Below are 20582 nucleotides of genomic sequence, written 5' to 3' on the forward strand. Positions count from 1 at the left end.
ATTGGAACAAAAGAAATTCAACTCCTCTACCTTCAACTTCTCAAAAGCTGCAAAGTTTGGGACAGTTTTCAAAGCAATACAGAAGTAGCTACCCTTTCATCAAAAATACTGATAACGTGGGAAGTACGTGTGTGTGGAGAAGCACTGCTATTCCGAAAAACCTGAAAATAATTATTAGTATGTGCTGCGCCAACAAATTCTGGAAGCTCTAAAGATTAGTTTAACTGGGCTTGTGTGATGCCTCACCCCAAAACCAACACAGAACAAAATAAGAATGGATGAATTAGCATAATCCCATCTGAAGTTCAGTTTGATATTTTACTGTAGATTTCAGCAATTTGTCAAAGAATGTAAAGTATGTTGATAAGAACACACTTAGAGACCTAATATGTACATATACTAAGTATATAGTGATAAGTATATATATATGAAAATTAAATGCAAACATAATATATAAAACCATACATAAAATGTGTTATATATGTGTGTTATATGGCTACTTACATATACATACATGTGTACCTATCTACCAACATAAATGTACATATTCTTGCATAAAATAGTTTTATGAGCCTTAAAAAAATTAAACAGCGACAGAGCCTGTAACAGATATGTCATCCATCTCCACAACCCATTCCCAATCTGCCACTTGGAGATCTGTCAAGCTCATAATGAGGCATATTGTGCAGGCATAAACACTGGGCACATAGCTGCCTGGGCACATGCAAGTGTCTTACTGAATGCTGGCTCTCCACTCACCACCATCTCCCATCAATCATGTCCTCAGCAGCAGCAGGGGCCATGGAGATAGAAGCAGAGGTAATTAGAGGCGTGACGCAGTTCCACATGCCCAGAAACTAAAAGCCAGACTCTACCCTGTGAAATCTTTTTGTGTTGTTGTCTTACCTAATTACATATTGAAGAAAGAGTTAGTGCTAATGAATATGAAGTTCTGGCCTCCTTAACACACCCTTAGCAATGTATTTTTGTTTCTCAATTCCTAACAACCAAATTAGATGCTAAGCATTTTGGTAGCAAAAACTTTTCACAGTCTGGTGACTTGAAAAAATATTATTAAGTAAAAAAAAAAAAAAAAAAAAAAAAAACAGAAACAAAAACAAAACCAAAAAAAAAAAAAAACCCTAAAAAACAAAAACAAAAAAACAGTAATTTATTAAATGAAAGTGCTGGGTTGCAGAGCCACACCTACATTTCCATTGTAACATGTGACAAATGAGTAAGTCCTCTAAGTCATACACTCACAAAATACGGTTTACGATGTTTACTTTATAAGGTATTTTGTTCAGAATCAACGACATTTTGTATTAGTGATTAGGTACATGTAAATGGAATTTTATATGTTATCATACTGGTTATTTATTTATTTATTCATTCATTATAATTTATTCACTTTGTATTCTGGCTGTAGCCCCCTCCCTCGTCTCCTTCCTCTTCTCCCTCTATGCTCCTTCCCTAGTCCACTGATAGGGGAGGACCTTCTCTCCTTCGATCTGACCCTAGCCATACTGGTCCTTCTTAAGATAGGGTTCCAATAGTCCAGGATGGAATGTATCACTATCAAATGCATTTTAAAATTTGAAGAATAAAGAGAATATATAAAGTGGAAAGATGTAGGTGGTGGTCTGCTATATTGCTGAGCTCTTTGTCTGTTCCAGTGTACACAATAAAATATTTTTCTTAAAGAATATGAAAACTTTAAAGTATCAATTTAGTATTAACATATCTAAACACATATCTACACACATACACACACATATGTATATGTATATGTGTATGTACTAAGTAAGAAACAAATGTTTTTAGACAATGCTATATATGTCCTGGAATGGAGATGAAGTCAGTTAGATTAAGTACTTTGGGGTCAACTTAACACCTTTATGGATGATATACTAAAATAACCTACATTAACATTTGGGTTGCTGGCATTTTCCTAAATTTGAGTGTCCACTGGGACTAGGGCATTTCTGTTTGGTTTATTAATATATTTCTAGGAATATTTGGTATAGAAGTTAGCATAAATTTTGTTGGGAGAGAAAAGGCAAGGTTGAAATATAAGTGTGTGTAGTATACGGTTTGTGACATGTACACAAGTGTTTTTACATGCAAATTGGGAAGACAAAGGAGAACATGGGTTATTAGTGGTGGTGTGAATAAGAATGGCCCCCATAGGTCATGAATTTGCATGCTTAGACATCAGGGAGTGGCAACACTTGGAAGGCAGCACTTCCTTGTTGAAGGAAGTGTGTCACTGGGTGCTGGTCTCTGAGGTTTCAAAATCCCATTCCCAGCCCAGAGTCTATCTCTTCTGTTGCCTTCAAATCTGGGTATTGAACTCTTAGCAGTGATGTCTGCCTGTGTGCCTACATACTCCCTACAACACCCCCTGCCATGAGGATAATGGACTGCACCTATGAAACTGTAATCAAGCTCTCAATTAAATGCTTTATTTTCTATAAGCATTGCCATGGTCACAGTGTATCTTCACTACAAGAGAACACTGATTAAGAGTACCCCCCACCCCCCGTCTCTTTTGTATTCCTTTGATACAGTCTCTGGAACTCTGATTTTCTGCCTTCCCTCCCCTAGCACTAGGGTTGAAGGTGAATTTGACTATATAAGGCTTTATGGTCCTGTGCTGGAATTTAAAGCCAGACTCTCTTGTTTTCATAAGAAGCACTCTAACCACTGGGCAATCTCCATAGTCTGACTATTTCATGATACAGAAAGTCTGTCTGATCTTGTGGTAGTTCTGAGTTCCATGGTTACTCTTTATTGGGATCTGCAGGTCTCCTCTCACAGCTGTGTCTGGTCAGAAACTGAATATGTCGTTGTGTTTCTGAAGGAAGATCAACACCTCTACACTGCAGTGTTAGCAATATGAATATGATCAATTTTTACTCTTTTTTTTAATTATATGTCTCTAGGTCATGCATTCATCACTGAATACAGTGTTAGCTGCAGGATGTTTTGTCCACATCCTGGAAGATGAGTCACTACAGCAGAAAAGCATGGATTCCTCTCTTTCTTGGCATCTCGGACTTTCCAAGTGGCTCTGACTTGAAAAGCACCATCATCAAATGCCATCAAAAGTTAGACTTCTCTTCACAATTGTTCCACATTAATGTTCAGTGCCAGCTGCCACAGCTGTAAGGTTAACCCTCATTAGCTCTTATAAGTTCTACCCTGTAACTAATGAGGGATTGTGCAAACTCTAAACACAGGCAGGCTTGTGGGGTAGAAACCACAGGAGACATTGTGGAAAGCATTTGGTGAACCTGGATGAACAAAAGGAGCTCCCATGGAACACCAACACCCTGGCGCAGAGTCCAAGAACATGAAAGGCAGAAAAAGACACTGCTTCTCATTTAATGTGCACACTGTTTGACTGCCCCTAAGTTGATTAAAAACTCAATAAACTGGAAAACATGATTATTAACCTATGTTTATAATGGTTACATGAGTTTCACGAGAGTTTGTATTGTATTCTCATGATTTAGAGTATTTGATCTTTGATATTTGAATAGTTAGAAAAGGCAAAAAATAAAATCCATATGTCATAAGTCCAAGCAGGACATACATTCGACATGTATCTAAAGTAGGTTAAGGTAAAACAAAGAAACTTCAAGATTTTTAACAAGGTTTAGTGGGTTTAATGGTAAATTACTATATCACTTCCATAAGCTATCAGATAAAGCATTATTCCTGAATATACATATTTTATATATTTAACCTAATCCTTATTCAGCATCTCAGTAAGAGTTAATTTATATATTTTTTTTCTTGGAAATGTCTAAGCACTTTAGAGATAAGTTTATATCTGACAAATTTCCAAAAAGTGTTTTACAAAAAATATTTTGATCTCCTTTGGAAATAAATGGAAACTATATAATGGAAACAATTTATTTCAAATACACAGAAGTACTTTCCCTTCTAAACTGGAGTAATTTTTCATCATATAGGCTGCCCACAGAGAATCCTGTCCCTGCATGTTTGACTCATGACTCATATGGTTTCTCAGGAAAATAAACTTCTCAATATTCCAATGACATAGCTTCCCAAAGATCACACATTTGCTGGTCAAGATTTACTTCAGCTGCTATTTGTACCTTTGAATCCTGCATCAGAAAAACATATCTGAAAGCCCTAAGAATTCTGTATATTAGTAAGAGTAACCATAGTAGCAGAGATGATAAGTTGAAGACAATTATGACAATGACAAAGAAAATAGGAGCTAGGTTTCTTCAAAGAGTATTGCCCAGACATTTATTTCATAAGTGATATCTTTTTTTTATGTTGGACATCAGAAAAAAAATACTTACATAAAACTTTAAAAATTATTTCCAGTTTGGAATAAAGAAGATCTGTCTTGCCAGTTTTGTTTCTGACTTTATAACATTATAAAGTTAAAATTAATCCATATACAATGAAACATCCATGTTTTCCTAAAATTACAAGTATTTAGCTGTCATTATGTGTTACAATGTGTTTGATAGCTGTACTGGAGAGGCATATCAGTGAGGGAAAATGATTGCTCTCAGGCTTGATGACCAGGACTCTCTGTTGGTGGAATCTACATAGTAGTAGCAGAGACCCAACTTCTGCAATTTGTTCTCTGTCCTCTATGGGCACACCATTGCACAATCACACAGAAGCACACACACACACTCACACACACACACACACACACAGAGAGAGAGAGAGAGAGAGAGAGAGAGAGAGAGAGAGAGAGAGAGAGACGAAGAAGTAAATGAAATCATTTTAAAAGTTGTGTTTAGTGTTCCTAACATTTGTGGAACTCCTTGTGAATTTTATTATTTGTAGTGTTCATCGCTAACTCCCAAGTCAGTATGGATTATTTGAATGGCTGGATCGGGATTCCCCTTCCTAAATATAACCATGATGGTATATGTCTTACATATGTTTGCAATTAAATTATTTCTGACTGCTTTTAAAAATATGATTTATAGCCTATAAAGAAGAAAGAACTCACAGATCTTTCAAATATCTTAAACATGGACCTCTATGTTTGAAATTTATATTGCCTTTAGCCAGACTCAAAAAGTGAATCATGATACCATAAAAAATAACAAATCAAATATACTCCCTCCCACCTCTATTCTCTATATAGTTTTTATTTTAATTGCTTTCTGGGTAATGTAGTGTCATAACTTGATTGAAGATTTTCAGTAACATCACATAGTAACTCATGTAAGATCATTTGGTACATCTTCCTACAACTTTCAGCTTCTCCGCTATCTTTACAGTATTCAAGGTTTCTGACACTTCATGTAGAATATACAAAATAGAGCAAGCCTTCTTTTCCAAGTCAAGTCAATTCCTTCAGCACATATATCCTTTTCTTCTTGATTCTTCTGTTCCTTCAAAGCAAGGACATATGGCCAACTGACACTTTTTAAAACATATAGCAGAAGTATACTATAAAAATAGGATTAGTGTTTTTGATAATAAAACATGCACTTTGTGGCATATTTTAATTGAATTTTTGTACTTGTTTGCTTATTTCCTAAAACGGTGTTGTCCTTTTTAATGATTTTTAACTAATTTATTCATTTTACATACTGATTATAACCCCCACCTTTGTCTCTTCCCAGTCCCATCCTACCCCCTTTTTTACCCTATCACCATCCCCTGGTCCTCAGAAAGGGGTGCCCTCATCCCTTACCTACCGAACGCAGACTATCAAGTCTCTTCAGGACTGCTGCATCCCTTTCTCTGTGAACTATGTTGTTTCATATCATTTCAAATATCTGTTTCTGAATGGACAATTACAAATATCCATATATGAATATATGGAATATTTGGAATAATTCTTTGAAAAGGCTCACACGATAAGAAAAAAAAAAAGCAGTGGGTGAAATAACAAATGGAAAAATTCCAAAGTGACTGATGTTTACAGGAAGAAAGAGAAAAACTAATACTAATGATAAGATAATAAGGTATGTGGGGACAGGCAGAAAGAGTTAGGGAACTGGGTATGATTTAGAAATATTGTATACATGTATGTAAATTTTAGTGAATAAGTTGAAACATTTTAAAAAGGAATCAGCAGAAAAAAATTATACAGGATTAAGTAAACTGTTTCATAGAACTAAAAAATGTACTCTTCTCTCTCCCTCTCTCCTTTCTACCATTTCCTTCTCTGTGGCTGAACTCAGGACCTTTGACTCCAGCAGCAGCTAATGCTACTCAAGTACTCTACCACTGAGCTACTTCCCCAGCAGAAATGAAATCTTTTCAGAAAAGAAGAGCATGCCGTTTGATAGAAAGTAGACAATGAAGGAATGATAATAAACACTGCAGTAAATAAATCCACCACTGATAATATTTCTCTTGTCAAGATCACTAAGACTTAACAAAAAAGAATATCAGGTGGGGGAGATCTTTTTCAAGTCACAAAAAAATTGAAAAAGGAAGGAAGAGAGGAAAGCTAGCATATTTCAGAGATGCTGATAGGTGACAATCAGGATGTATATTGTATACATCTATACAGCTGAATAATATATACTGAGCTAAACAAGATCTTCACTTGCCATCTTCTGGTCTTTTCATGAATGAAGAATCAGAATATCAAAGTGTTTTGTCACAAGATTAACATTTAATGTTTCTCAAACACTTGCTAGTGATAAAAGACCTTTAGGTAACTAGAACAATTAAATACAAGCTGAGCCTTGAAAACTGGACCACTGAGGTCTGGGCTTCAAGTTCATATTCCAACTATTTGTTATATCAATTTTTAAGAAGATATATGATCCTAAACAAATCAAGTTATAGCTATTACAAAGCTGTCATAACACATCTGTTAAATTTGTTATTTGAAAACTTATGTATATTATTAGGTTACTAGAAAACATAGATAAATACAATGAGTTGAAAAATTATGGATATGTAAATATTAAAGAAAGAGTAAACGCAGGGAGCTATCATCTTTTACACAGGAGTTATTTGAATGATTCAAGGTAAAACCTTGAGTTATAAATAATGTAATTCTTATGTTAAATGGAATAGAGGAAGAATTAATGCTGTAAGTGGATCTCTGCAAACAAAGGAATGAAAATATCAAATGTAAATAGTGTTCAGGAGATACTAGCTTTTCACTGCATATAGACATATATTTATCAGTGATTAATTTTTATAAAGGATAAAATAAACATCAAAACATATAAAAGGGTGAAATATTTAAAATACCACTATTTCTTCATATCATTTCTCTGTTATTCTTTAATGGAGCATTGGAAGAGTTTATATTTTGCTGGTTGTGCATGTATCTAGCCTAATAAACAAAGTGCTCATTTTGAACTACATAAAACTCATGCTCTTATTCGTATAGGTTTGGGAATGTCTAGAAGATGCAAGACAAACATTGTGAACTGAGTACTTGTGAGGACTTAAATGCTAACAATCCATAACTGACAGAAACCAGGGAGTTATTTCCATCCTATCAGTTTGCAACTGAGAATCTAAGTCTCTGCTAGATTCTGGGAACATAGCGTCAAAAAAGTTATTCATAGCCCTTCTCCTCAAGGATATTCCTCTCTGGCAATTATGGGAAGCCATTTCTTTTTTTCTTTTTCTTTTTTTGTAATTTATTCAAGTATCAAAGCATTTTGAAGTTCTAGTCAGTGCCTATGGCTGTGCGCATAGACTCAAAAAGCACTAAAAATATTCTAGTGGAGTCTTTGCTTTTTTGTTTCCTCTAATCAGCAAAACGAATCCTTAAATCACCCCTGTACTTGAAACCTGACAGCTGCTCCAAGACTTTTCGAGCTAGCATAGAAAAGAGTAGAGAGGGAAACTTTGAATCTTAAGTCCTCAGCAAAGAAAATAATTTGAGCAGTCATCAAAAAATCTAGCTGTCTTGGAATATTATATCAAACACACTTTTCTATTAAGTCTCATGTAATAGAGTGCGGAAAAAAGTTAACATCCCACAATGAGCTTGCAGATAAAACACAGAGCAACAGATTCCTCAGTGACATTAATAAGGTATCTGGTACACTAAGTTTAAACAAATTTTGTATGAGCAGGAGTATTTATAGTAACCTCCTGCTATCTGCCTCAAATGCAATTAATTGACCATATAAAAACCTATTAGCATTCTCATTTCTTTTGTCAAAAGAAAACTGATGTAGATAATATAATTCAATAGCAGGGATTAGACTGGGGGAAGAGCATGGTGCTTCCTTAGAAGCAATGCAAAATCCCCATATCTCTAATTATTTAAAAAAATAACAATAAAATAACTGCTGAAGATATGTGCTGATATGTAAGAGACAGCCAAGTGCTGAAAGAAAAAGGATAACATTGTTTTACAAAGTTATTTTTTTTGTTTGTGTATTTAAATTCATTAATTTTAAATATTTATTTATTCATTTACTTTCAATATTCTGTAGTTTAGGGCTTAAAGCCAAAGCTTTGTTCACGGTAGGATAACATTCTAACAAACCCTGAGGTACTAATTTATCTTAATACCAGAATTCAGATGAGATAAGGCTTAAATTACACTCATTGCAAATGAAAAAAAAAAGATTCAGTGATTTCTTCTATTAAATGTGAGCCTTCGCTGACTTAAACAAAAGATACTTGTAGAAGATTCTAGCCAAGTTAATGCATGATTTATCACCCTCCTTACTCAACCTTATACTGCTCCTCAACAGTTTATGCTGAGACTGCTCCTTCATAGGTGCATCTATTTCCCACATTAATTTTGAAAGGTGTTCTTTACCTTATGGAATTCATATTTTCTTACTTTGCTTGGCAAGTGGGTTTTTTTGCCAATATTTTATTCTTTGCCTCTAAATAATCATTGAAGTATAAAAGTGTGTGATTTCCTCATTTTTACTGGACTTCATCTTTTTGACTCATTTTCTAAAGAGAGGCAGGAAGGGAGTTAATCCAGAGGAACAGGGCAGAGTAGAGGAAGGAAAAATTATCATGAGGATATATTGTAAGAGAAAAGACTTTGTTTTCAAATATTCAATGAAAAGGAAAAAAAGAAAGGTCAACATAACATTGTATATTATTGCAGAAAGCTTTAGTATCTTGTAATTTTTCTCCTGCTCCAGTAACTCTTTCGAAAGTAGCAGCTATAAATCATTTTCCAGAGATCCTTGTTAATTGATTTTGATTGACTTTTTTTTTCAATTTTTGAGACAGGGTCTCATACCATAGCCCAGCCTAGCCTGAAACTCATGGTTTAACTCTCACTGTCTTTGTTTTTACAGCAATTAACCTGCCTTGAGCTCTAGAGTACAGGGATTACAGATATAAGCACTTCATTAAACTATATTTAATTTATGTTTATAACAAATGAGCTAAAACTTTATTTTCTCTCTTAGGCAGAGACAAAAATTTTAAAAACAAGACAAAAACGTTTAAAATTAAATGTGTTTAAGTGTTTGCATGTGCGTGTGTATGTGTGTGTGCCATATGTACATACAAGAGAAGTAAAGTGAGTTGTAAAGTAAAGTGACCCGGTGTTGTAGTTACAGTGGTTATAAGATGCCCATCATGATGGCACAATTTACCCAAACTTATGGGACACAATGAAAGCAATGCTAAAAGAAAAGTTCATAGCACTAAGTGCTTCTAGGAAGAAGTTTGAGACATCTCATACAAGCAGCTTAATGGCTCACCTGGAAGCCCTAGGGGGAAAAAAAGGAACAGACACAGCCAAGAGGAGTAGATAATTGGAAATAATCAAGCTCAGAGATAAAATGGATGAATTAGAAACAAAGAAAACAATTCAAAGAATCAGTGAGACCAAGAGCTTTTTCTTTGAGAAAATCAACAAGATAGACAAACCCATAGCCAAACTAACTAAAAGGAGGAGAAATACTTTCCAAATCAGCAAAATCAGAAATGAAAAGGGGAACATAACTACAGACACTAAGGAAGTCCAAACAATCATTAGTTCTTATTACAAAAGCCTATATGCCACAAAATTTAAAAATCTAAATGAAATGGACAATATTCTTGATAGATTCCATTTGCCAAAGTTAAATCAAGATCAGTTAAATATTATAAATAGTCTTATGTCTCCCAAGGATATAGAAGCAGTCATCAAGAGTCTCCTCTTCAGAAAAGGAAAAAAAAAAAAAAAAGCAGGGCCAGATGGTTTCAGCAGAGAATTCTACCAGACCTTCAAAAGGCTAACTCCTAATCTCTTCAAACTATTCCACAAAATGGAAAAAGAAGGAACGTTATCAAACTCATTCTGTGAAGCCATTTTTGACACCTAAACCACACAAAGACCCAACCAAAACTATAATTTCATACCTATCTCTCTTATGAACAATGATGCAAAAATACTCAGTAAAATAATCGCAAACTGAATCCAAGGACATATAATATATCATCCATCATGACCAAGTAGGCTTGATCCCAGGTATGTACTGGTGGTTCAATATACGGAAATCCATCAATGCAATCCATCATATAAACAAACCGAAGAAGGAAAAACCACATGATCATCTCCCTAGATGCTTAAAAAGCTTTTGACAAAATACAACACCCATTCATGTTTAAAGTCTTGGAGAGATCAGGGATACAAGGCACATACCTAAACATAGTAAAGGCAATCTACATCAAGCCTATAGCCAACATCGAACAAAACAGAGAGAAACTTAAATCAATCCCACTGAAATCAGAGACAAGGCAAGGCTGTCCAATCTCTCCATATCTCTTCAACATAGTACTTAAAGTCCGAGCTAGAACAATAAGACAACTAAAGGGAATCAAGGGGATACAAATTGGAAAAAAAGATGTCAAAATATCACTATATGCAGATGATATGATAGTATACATGAGTCACTCCAAAATATTCAAGGAGAGAACTCTTTCATATGATAAACACCTTTAGCATAGTGGTTGCATACAAAATTACCTCAAAAAATAAAAAAATCAGTAACTCTCCTGTATATGAAAGACAAAAGAGCTGAGAAAGAAATTGGGAAAACTAATTTCTCAATAACCACTAATAACTTAAAGTACCTTGGTGTGACTCTAACCAAACAAGTGAAAGACCTTTTCTAAAAGAAAAAAAAAAAAAAAAACAGTCTCCGAAGAAATTGAAGAAGATATTAAGAGATGGAAAGATCTCCCATGCCCGTGGATCAGTAGGATTAACAAAGTGAAAATGGCCATCCTGCCAAAAGCAATCTACAGATTCAATGCAATTCCTATCAAAATACCAACACAATTCTTTACAAAACTTGAAAGAACAATTCAATTTCATATGGAAAAACAAAACAAAACAAAAAAACAGAATTGCCAAAAACAATCCTGTACAACAACCAATCATCTGGAGGTATCTCCATCTCTGATCTCAAGCGGTACTACAAAGCAATAGTAATAAAAACTGCTTGGTACTGGCATACAAACAGAATGGTAGATCAATGGAATCAAATAGAAGACCAGAAATAAACCCACACACCTACAGATACTTTATTTTTGACAAAGAAGCCAAAACCATACAATGGAATAAAGACAGCATCTCCAACAAATGGTGCTGATATAATTGGATGTCTACATGTAGAAAAATGAAAATAGATGCATACTTATCACCCTGCACAAACTAAAGTCCAAGTGGATCAAAGTCCTCAACATAAAACCAGACACACTGAACTTCTTAGAAGAAAAAGTGGAGAAGAGTCTTGAACTCATTGGCACAGGGGACAACTTCCTGAACAGAACACTAACAGCACAGTTTCTAAGATCAACAATCAATAAATGGGACCTCATGAAACTACTAAAATTTGTACACCTAAAGAAGCTAAGCAAGAAGGAGGACCCTGGGTAAGATGACCAGTCCTCACTCAGAAAGACAAAAGGTATGGACATCGGAAAATGGAGAAAAAAGGGAACAGGACAGGAGCCTACCACAGAGGGCCACTGAGAGACTCTCCCTAGCAGGGTATCAAAGCAGATGCTGAGACTCATAGCCAAACTTTGAGAAGAGTGCAGGAAATCTTATGAAAGAAGGAAGAGATGAAAGAGAAATGGAGAGGACAGGAGCTCCACAAGGGGAGTAGCAGAACCCAAAAATCTGGGCAAAGATGTCTTTTCGGAATCTGATACTCCAACCAAGGACCATGCATGGAGATAACCTAGAACCTCTGCACAGGTGTAGTCCATGGCAGCTCAGTCTCCAAGTGCATTCACTAGTAATGGAAACAGGGGCTGTCTCTGACATGAACTCAGTGGCTGGCTCTTTGATCACCTCCCCCTGACAGGGAAGCAGCCTTACCAGTCCACAGAGGAAGATAATGCAACCAGTCCTGAGAAGACCTGATAGCCTAGTTTCAGAGGGAAGAGGAGTAGGATAGCCCCTATCAGTGGACTTGGAAAGGGCCATGACAGAGCGAGGCTGGAATTGAGAGGGGTGAGTGAGGAGATTAAAGCTGAGATACAAAGTGAATCAAATGTAAATAATAATTTTTTAAATAAGATGTGAAATATCTACAAACAAACAAACAGAAAAGAAGATGCCCCAAATGGGTACTACAAACCAATCTGTGCAAGAATAACTGTTCCATCTCTCAGCCCCTTCATATCCATTTCTGAAGTACAAAACACAATAATTCGTCAATGATGACATTTGTCATTTGATTTCTAGTGATCAATCTAGAACTTGGCACCTCTTAATGACTCAATAAATGTTGAATTAAATTCGTGGTCCAATGATACTGCCCAATAATGTTTAATAATATAGAAAAACTGGACTGCTGTAAAAATATAAATTATGTACACTAAAAATTCCATACTTTGAATTTTGCCTCTGGAGATTGCTATTTTGTTTCATTTCATTGTTTGAAAATTGATGGATGTGTTTGTTGGCTACAAAACCTTTTTTATCAGTGTAATTGTCTTGTTAAGTAGAAGTTGTCATATTTTCATCATTCACATCACTAAACATTGACTGTCCTAATTATCTGTTTATATTGGAAAAATACTTGCTATATTTCATTAGCTATGTTAGGAAACAGCCTATAAATGAAATTTGAATCTTTCTGAAGGTCTCTATGTGGCAGGGACTCTGATGTATCTTCAGTACATTTTTGAGATTGATTTATAATGACATGGTGACAAGTAGAAATTATCTTCTAGACTACATAAGATTCACTATGGACAGCTCTTTCCCAAAACTTTGTAAGCAAGAAACAAGTCTAAAACAACACAACACCATCCCACAATTAATTACCTATTTTCATGTTTAATTTTGAAATTCTTCATGTTCATCTCTTCCTGTCCTACTCTAGCAAGTCTTGTTCTATTATTTATTGGTCTGTCTTCTGCTAACATTCATTTATGCATCTGTAATTCTGGGTAGACTGTGAGCTCCTGGAAAGTCTATGTTTCTCCTGTGTCTGGCGTATTATTATTTTGCACTAATAGATTATGAGGAACACTTACTGAATTGCATTTCATGGACTGTTTCATAAGCATAAGACTAATAACAATATGTAAATCCAGATTTCATTAATCGTCCCCAGACAAGGCTTATAGAAACCCAAAGTTGTCTTTTGACTAACAATTCATCCTTAAAATTCTGAAAACAAAAATGTCAGAAATAAACAGATGCATATAAGACTTAGAGTAGATTTGGGGTTACTTGGTGCAAAGTCTGTGGACTTTGTTTTCTTCAGACTACATGCATATGATACAGACACTTGTATTTCTCCTTGTCTGTCACCACTATGCAAAAAGAGAAGAGAGCAGTGTGAACTAGCTTTGGGACCCTAGCATTTAGGTCTAGGACATCTGGTTACCTATCTCTAGTTCAATACAAAAGGACTGAGGTTTAAAGACAAACTGTGAATTTCAAATCAAAAACAAGGGCTCAGTTAAGAGCACTGGCTGCTCTTCCAGAGACCTGGGTTCAGATCCCAGTACCTCCATGCTGGCTCACAATTTCCTTGAACATCACAACTGTCATTCTTTGGGCACCAGGCATGTATATTGTGTATGGATATACATGCAGGCAAAACACTACTAGGCATTACAAAATTAAGTAATAAAAAATTGAAAACACATATGCAGCTAATGTTTGCATTAAGTAAAGACAGTATGCACGTATTAGTTATAAAATAGTAGGTCATCGACAATGCTTAGCAGAGCAGCATAATGCCTGAAATGTAGTAAGTGGCTAACACACGCACAATCTTTAAATTTTAATATCAGCCTGAAAACAAAGTAAATATACAATAAATATTTATAAACTGGACAGATTTTCAATGCTTTTCGAGGTAGTAGTCCTTTATAGTTTTAATTAAAGTAAATTTTCACAAATACCATAGACCATAAACATATATCTTATTGAAACAAAAAGAATTCAAATAGAATATAAAGATTTTTCAATACTTAATGTCAATAAAATGTAAGTATACATTAATTTTTAATTTTAGAACTTAAGAAAAGACATGTTAACAATGGTAGAGTGGTGACAATTTCTTCTAAATAACACAACAAAATATGATGCTAGAGTATACAGTTTGTGCTTATTCAATACATTTGAGTGAAAACATCTGTCTGCATATGTGAGTTTGCACATGGAAGTAGGTACAATCATACACAAGTGGACACGTGGAAGCCATAGGTTTACACCGAGTTTCCTCTTCTATGGCTCGCCACCATTTGTTGAAGTGGGAGGCTTTCACAACACACACAACTTGCTGACTCGACTGTGCTGGCTGACGAGCAAGCCCTAGGACATAAGGGCTTCCTTTCTTCCCTGTGCCAGCACTGAGGTTCCATATGAGTTTCACCACATATGGCTTTGATGTGAGTGGCCTTCATGCCTGCACAGACAGCACCTTTCCCACTCTGCCACCCTCCTCACATCTTATTTAATATGTTTTTATAAGCCGTGCCCATAATCAAATGAAATATGCCGTGGTGTATTCTCATTTTGTAAAGGGCAAGCTATATGGATATTTGTTGTTTCTTTCACGTGGGCTTCTGAACAGTGATTATTGCCTGTTCATCAGCTGAGGAGCAGACTTTTCTGTAGACACAGTCTACCAGCAAACAAAAGTGAGAACTAATATGCATGTATGTATTTGTACCTTCAATGTAATTGTTACTTTCAGCGTGTTAGAGTATAAAAACCTTACTTAATTAAAAAAATGAAAGTAACAGAAGTATAATTTTACATGCCTGATAATTATATAATCTTACATGTCTGATGTATATAATTTTGCATGAAAATACACATATTTAAAAATAACTTCAAACTGATGACAAAATCTAGGTTCTCCAATATTATTCAAAGTATAAAATACACATTACATATAACTCAGGGGAAATAAATGTCTTAAGTAAACTATTGGAGAACGATAATATTTTTACAATTTAAAATTTTCTTCTTAAAATATCTTTATCTAATTTTTTTCATACAATATATATTGATCATGTTTTTCATCCCTCAACTGCTCCCAGATGCTTCCTGCCTCTCTACCCACAGAACTTTATATTCTCTCCCCACCACACCAGGAAAAAAAATCGCACCACAATAAGTAACTACAAATACATTATCCCTCTATTAAAAATATTTTTTTTCTTATAGCATTTAAACATCCACTTGGCAGTCAACTCTCACAGAATAACATGCCATACTTTATAAATATTAAGAACTATTTCCAAGATAATCGAACCCAGATATAGTCACCACAATCTAATTGGGTTATAATTAGATTAGCTGAATGCCAAAGATGTTTCTACCCTCAGTGTCAGGAGGGGCAGGTGTATTCCACTTCAATGGCTGCAGTTAGGCCACCATCAATCATTAGCTCGCCAGCAAAACTCAAAAAAACACCTCAAGCCAGGAAGATGGCTCACCATGTAAAGGTGCCTGATAACCTGCGTTTGGTGCCAAGGATCTAAATGTTAACAGAGAACCCACTTCCTCAAGCAGTCTCAATGCCTTTACAAATGCACCATAGTATACACGCATCCTGGAAACTAAGCAAATTCACATACAATAAGAAAAAAGCACAGATGACACCTCTACAGGGTGCGGCCCAGCACCCCAGAGTTACACCCATTAATATTTCACAACAGATCATGAATCAACACATCAAACAGGATAAATTTAGCATATAAATTGACTAGTCATTCTGTTGTGCTGCCAAGTGAAATCAGATTAGGTTAATTTATTTCCTTTACTTTATAATAAATGAACTCACAGGAGACAAATTCAGCTATAGAGAAAAGAGAACTCTGGCTCTTACCTTGGCATGTGAAACCTCGTTCTTCATACCCAGCATTGCACGTGCATTTGCCGATGGGGACAAGCCATTCACCTTCTGTACTGCAGTACATCCTGGGAGGATCTTCCTCCTTGGAATTATTGACACAGGAGCCCCTCACCTCCACCAAGGACTGGGAGTCCATGGGCACTGTGTCTGGAAACATAGCCAGATTCTTCACTGTAAATGGGCACTTTTTAAAGTACACTCTCACAGACACCAACGCAACACAAGCACCAACATCTTGAAAAGCCAAATAAAACCCCTTTTTGTTGACTGGTCCCACTTCTCTAATCTCAGTGTTGAGTTTCAGGATGCGGTCCCCGAGATCCATCTGAGTGAAACTTTCATCAGCGGCAATGGTGTCAATCTTTGTAAACTGATGTTCTCGGAATTTGACACCGTGATCATCATCAGACTCCATGTAGTAAAGGTTAAAGGTCTCCTTGCAAGTCCCCAAAACCAATGGAATGCTGTTGCAGTCCCGAAGTGTGAACTTTAGCTCCACATAGATCTTCTGAGCTGAGTTTCTGGGTACCCAGTTTGTCCTCAGCCAATTATTTTGGCTGTGATCCATGACATTGCAAACCTGGTATGTCCTGATGGGTGTGTAATGTTCATCCACGCCACTGATCTCTTCCCACTGAAGCATCAAAGTAAAAAAAAGAGAGGCAGAATTAGTGAGGTAAGAGGAATGAGAGCACACAAGAATGCCAGGCATCACAATAGTGACAGCATAAATAAGACTTCAAATAATACATACCTATATACATACATGCATACATATTATATATATGTACATATATATTATTAGGGGTCTGTGGACCAGCTCCTAAACCTCTAGCGTGTGGTTGTTATTGGTTAGATTTAGTGAATTCAATAACACAAAATAGCTCATAACTGAATAAATACATTTGCCATGGACTGCAGGGTTTTAATAATTTCAGGAAAAGGCCACTTGACAAGATATCATGTGAAGCCAAACATTGCAAGATGAAACAAAACCTGGAATGAATGATGGCCAGTGATTTGGTCATAATTTTGTTACAATTCATTTGTCAATTTTATTCATCAAATGTTCTAAGACAAACTTAGATTTTTTTTCCTAAAATGAAATTACTAAATTTAGAGCTCTTGATATTTGCAATACTTGATTTTAAAGACTATTCAGAAATGAACTAAACCTTTTTTATGTAATATATGAAAAAGAAATTATTAGTGCTAGGTATATGGTTCAGTGGTAGAGTCTTGTCAATAATGTGCAAAGTCCCTTATTTTATTTGCAGATTAAAAAATTGTTAGAAGCAAAAAAGACACACACGGCATATACTCACTCATATAGACATACAACATAGAATAAACCCACTAAAATCTGTACATCTAAACAAACTAAGCAAAAGAGAGGACCCTAACTAAAATGTTCAATCCCCATCCTGAAAGGCAAAGAGGATGGACATCAGAAGAAGAAGAAAAGAGGAAAGAACCTAAGAACCTGCTACAGAGGACCTCTGAAAGCCAGAAACACCCCCGGAACCTGCCACAAAGGGCCTCTGAAAGCCTCTGCCATGCAGACTGTCAAAGCAGATGCTGAGCCTGATGGCCAACTGACAGGCAGAGTGAATGGAATTTTAGGTAAGAAGTGGGAAATAGCTAGAGCTGGAGAGGACAGGAACTCCACAAGGAGAGCAACAGAACAAGAAAATTTGAACACAGGGAACTTCCCAGAGACTCATACTCCAACCAAGGACTATTCATGGAGATAACCTAGAACCCTGACAATGCAGCCACTTCTGATGAGAACTGATAGACTAAGATCAGAAAGAAGGAGAGGAGGACCTCCCCTATCAGTGGACTTGGGGAGGGGCATGCAAGCAAAAAGTGTGGGGGAGGGTGGGACCAGGAGGGGAGGAGGGAAGGGCTTATGGGGGGATACAAAATGAATAAAGTGTAATTAATAAAAGTTAAATAAGAATTTAAAAAAAAATGTTAGAAATCATTTTTTTAATTTTGGAGATCAATCCTTGTGGTGTACATTAGACTTATCTTCTTAAATCTGTTTCCAATAAGAAAACTGAAAAGATCAAGAGGATACAAAAAGAAAAAAGTCAGAGTATCTTTATTTCCAGATAATATAATAGTGTTAATAGGTGACTCTAAAAATTCCAGCAGAAACTCTTACAACTGAAAAACACTTTCAACAAAGTAGGTAGATACAGAATCAGTAGCCCTCCTATAGGCAAATGATAAATGGACTGAGAAAGATATCATTAAAAAAACAACACTTTTCACCGTAGATTCGAATAATATAAAATGTCACTGGGTATCTCTATTCAAGCAAGTTAAAATATGGCATTAACACAAAGACACACACTTGATCACTGTAGCTGAAAAAAAGACTTAAATATAAATCTGCACAGATGGACACCTGATTTTTGGCAAAAATACATACCAGAAAAACAAACAAACAGAACAAAAACAAAGACAGCCTCTTCAACAACCAGTGCTAGTCAAACTGGATGGCTATGTGTAGAAGAAACCAATCATATGCATGTCACCCTGTACAAAACCCAATTCCAAATGGATCAAAGACATTAACATAAAACCAGATATATTGAATCTAATAGAAGAAAAAGTTGGAAATGGCCTTAAACTTATAGGTCCAGAAAAAAGACTTTCTGAACATTACCATTAGCATAGATTCTAAGATCAATAATTAATAAATGGAACTTCATTAATCTGAGAATCTGAGAAACTTCTGCCTGGCAAAGAACACTGTCATTTGGGCAAAACATCAGCCTACAGAATGGAAAAGGTTTTAACCAACTACACATTCAATAGAGGGCTAATATCCAAAGTGAATAAATAACTCGAAACTCTAGAAATCAAGAAAACAAATAACCTAATTTAAAATTGGGGTACAGATATAAACAGAATTCTCAAAAGGAAACTCAAATGGCTGAGAATGACTTAAAGAAATATTCAACATCCTTAGTCATGTTAGATCCAAATCAAAACTACTTTGAGATCTCAGGTTATACCTATTAGAATGCCTAAGATCAATAAAACAAGTAACAGCTCATCTTGACAAGGTTGTGGAATAAATGAAACACTTGTGTAAACCTGGTGGGGGTCCAGACTTCTACAGTCACTGTGAAAATCAATGTGGTGGTTCCTTAGAATGATAGGAACTGATCTACCCCAAGATTCAGTTATACTACTCTTGGGCTTAAACTCAAAGGATGCTTCATCCTACCTCAAGGACACTTGCTCAATCATGGTCACTGTGGCTCTATTCACAACAGCCCAGAACTGGAAACAACTTAGATGTCCCTCAACAGCAACAACAACAAAAATGGATGAAGAAAATTTAGTAACTTGCATTCAGGCATTGAAAAAAATTAAAATCTTGAAAATTTCAAGTAAAATTGATGGAACTAGAGAAAAGCATCCTGAATGAGGTAACCTAAACCCAGAAAGACACACATGGTATGTATTCATTTATAAGTGAATATTAACTGTTAAGTCATTGGTAAACAAGCCAAAATCTGTAGAACCACAGAGGTTAGGTATAAAGTAAACGTGCAGGGTTAAACAGAAAAATCTCCTTATGGAAGAAAAATAGAGCATACATCTGTGAATGGACTTTGGGAGGGCTGAAATGGGAGGCTATAATGTAGAAGGGGAGGGAGGAAGGGAGGGATGAGGTACTGAATATATGGAGAACAGCTACAATTATGAGCCACATAGTGGGTAATATGGAAACCTAATACAGTAGAAGATTCCTAAATATAAGCATATAAGAAGGTGAGCTAAATGAAATCAACAAATAAGGGAGTCAGAACCACAGCTGGTCAACTCTTGTCATCAAAGGAAGCCTCCAGTACCAGGATCAGCTCGTCTAATTGAGTTATTGGCTAAAGAAGCCCCCTGGAATCACCTGAACAATCCACATTGTTGCCAAGAGTATAGGTTGCTCTGTACATAAAGACAGCAAAGCCCCATTGCTGAAGGCACCTACACAACTCACTGAAAAAGGAGAAGTTGAGCCAATGTCTACATAGATTCTTTATCTTAGCATGTTTGGTACAAAAAGGTACTCTACATGCTATCAAAGGAGTAACAAACACTAAAGTAGCCATAAACCCTTTGGTCTGCAATGGCATCCTGCCTACAAGATATGTTAGGACAATGGTGCTACAAAGTTTGTGAGGGTATCCCACTAATATGTCATGTGACTGAAAGCCCACTCCACAAGATGGAGCACACACCTGACATTGCTTGAGCAATCATGAACTT

The 20582-nt window shown here is 35.8% G+C and overlaps 1 protein-coding gene across 3 annotated transcripts in view; it reads right to left on the reverse strand.

Moving 5' to 3' along the window:
• Epha3 (EPH receptor A3) overlaps nucleotides 1-20582 on the reverse strand; it is a 361948-nt gene that overhangs the window by 253441 nt on the left and 87925 nt on the right. For all 3 annotated transcript variants that reach the window (XM_060370614.1, XM_060370613.1, XM_060370615.1), the window contains exon 3: nucleotides 16269-16929. In XM_060370614.1, the coding sequence (XP_060226597.1) occupies nucleotides 16269-16929 (661 nt within the window). The remainder of the gene's footprint in view (nucleotides 1-16268; nucleotides 16930-20582) is intronic.

This window comes from Meriones unguiculatus, chromosome 17, assembly GCF_030254825.1.
Source record: "Meriones unguiculatus strain TT.TT164.6M chromosome 17, Bangor_MerUng_6.1, whole genome shotgun sequence".
NCBI classification, from domain to species: domain Eukaryota; kingdom Metazoa; phylum Chordata; class Mammalia; order Rodentia; family Muridae; genus Meriones; species Meriones unguiculatus.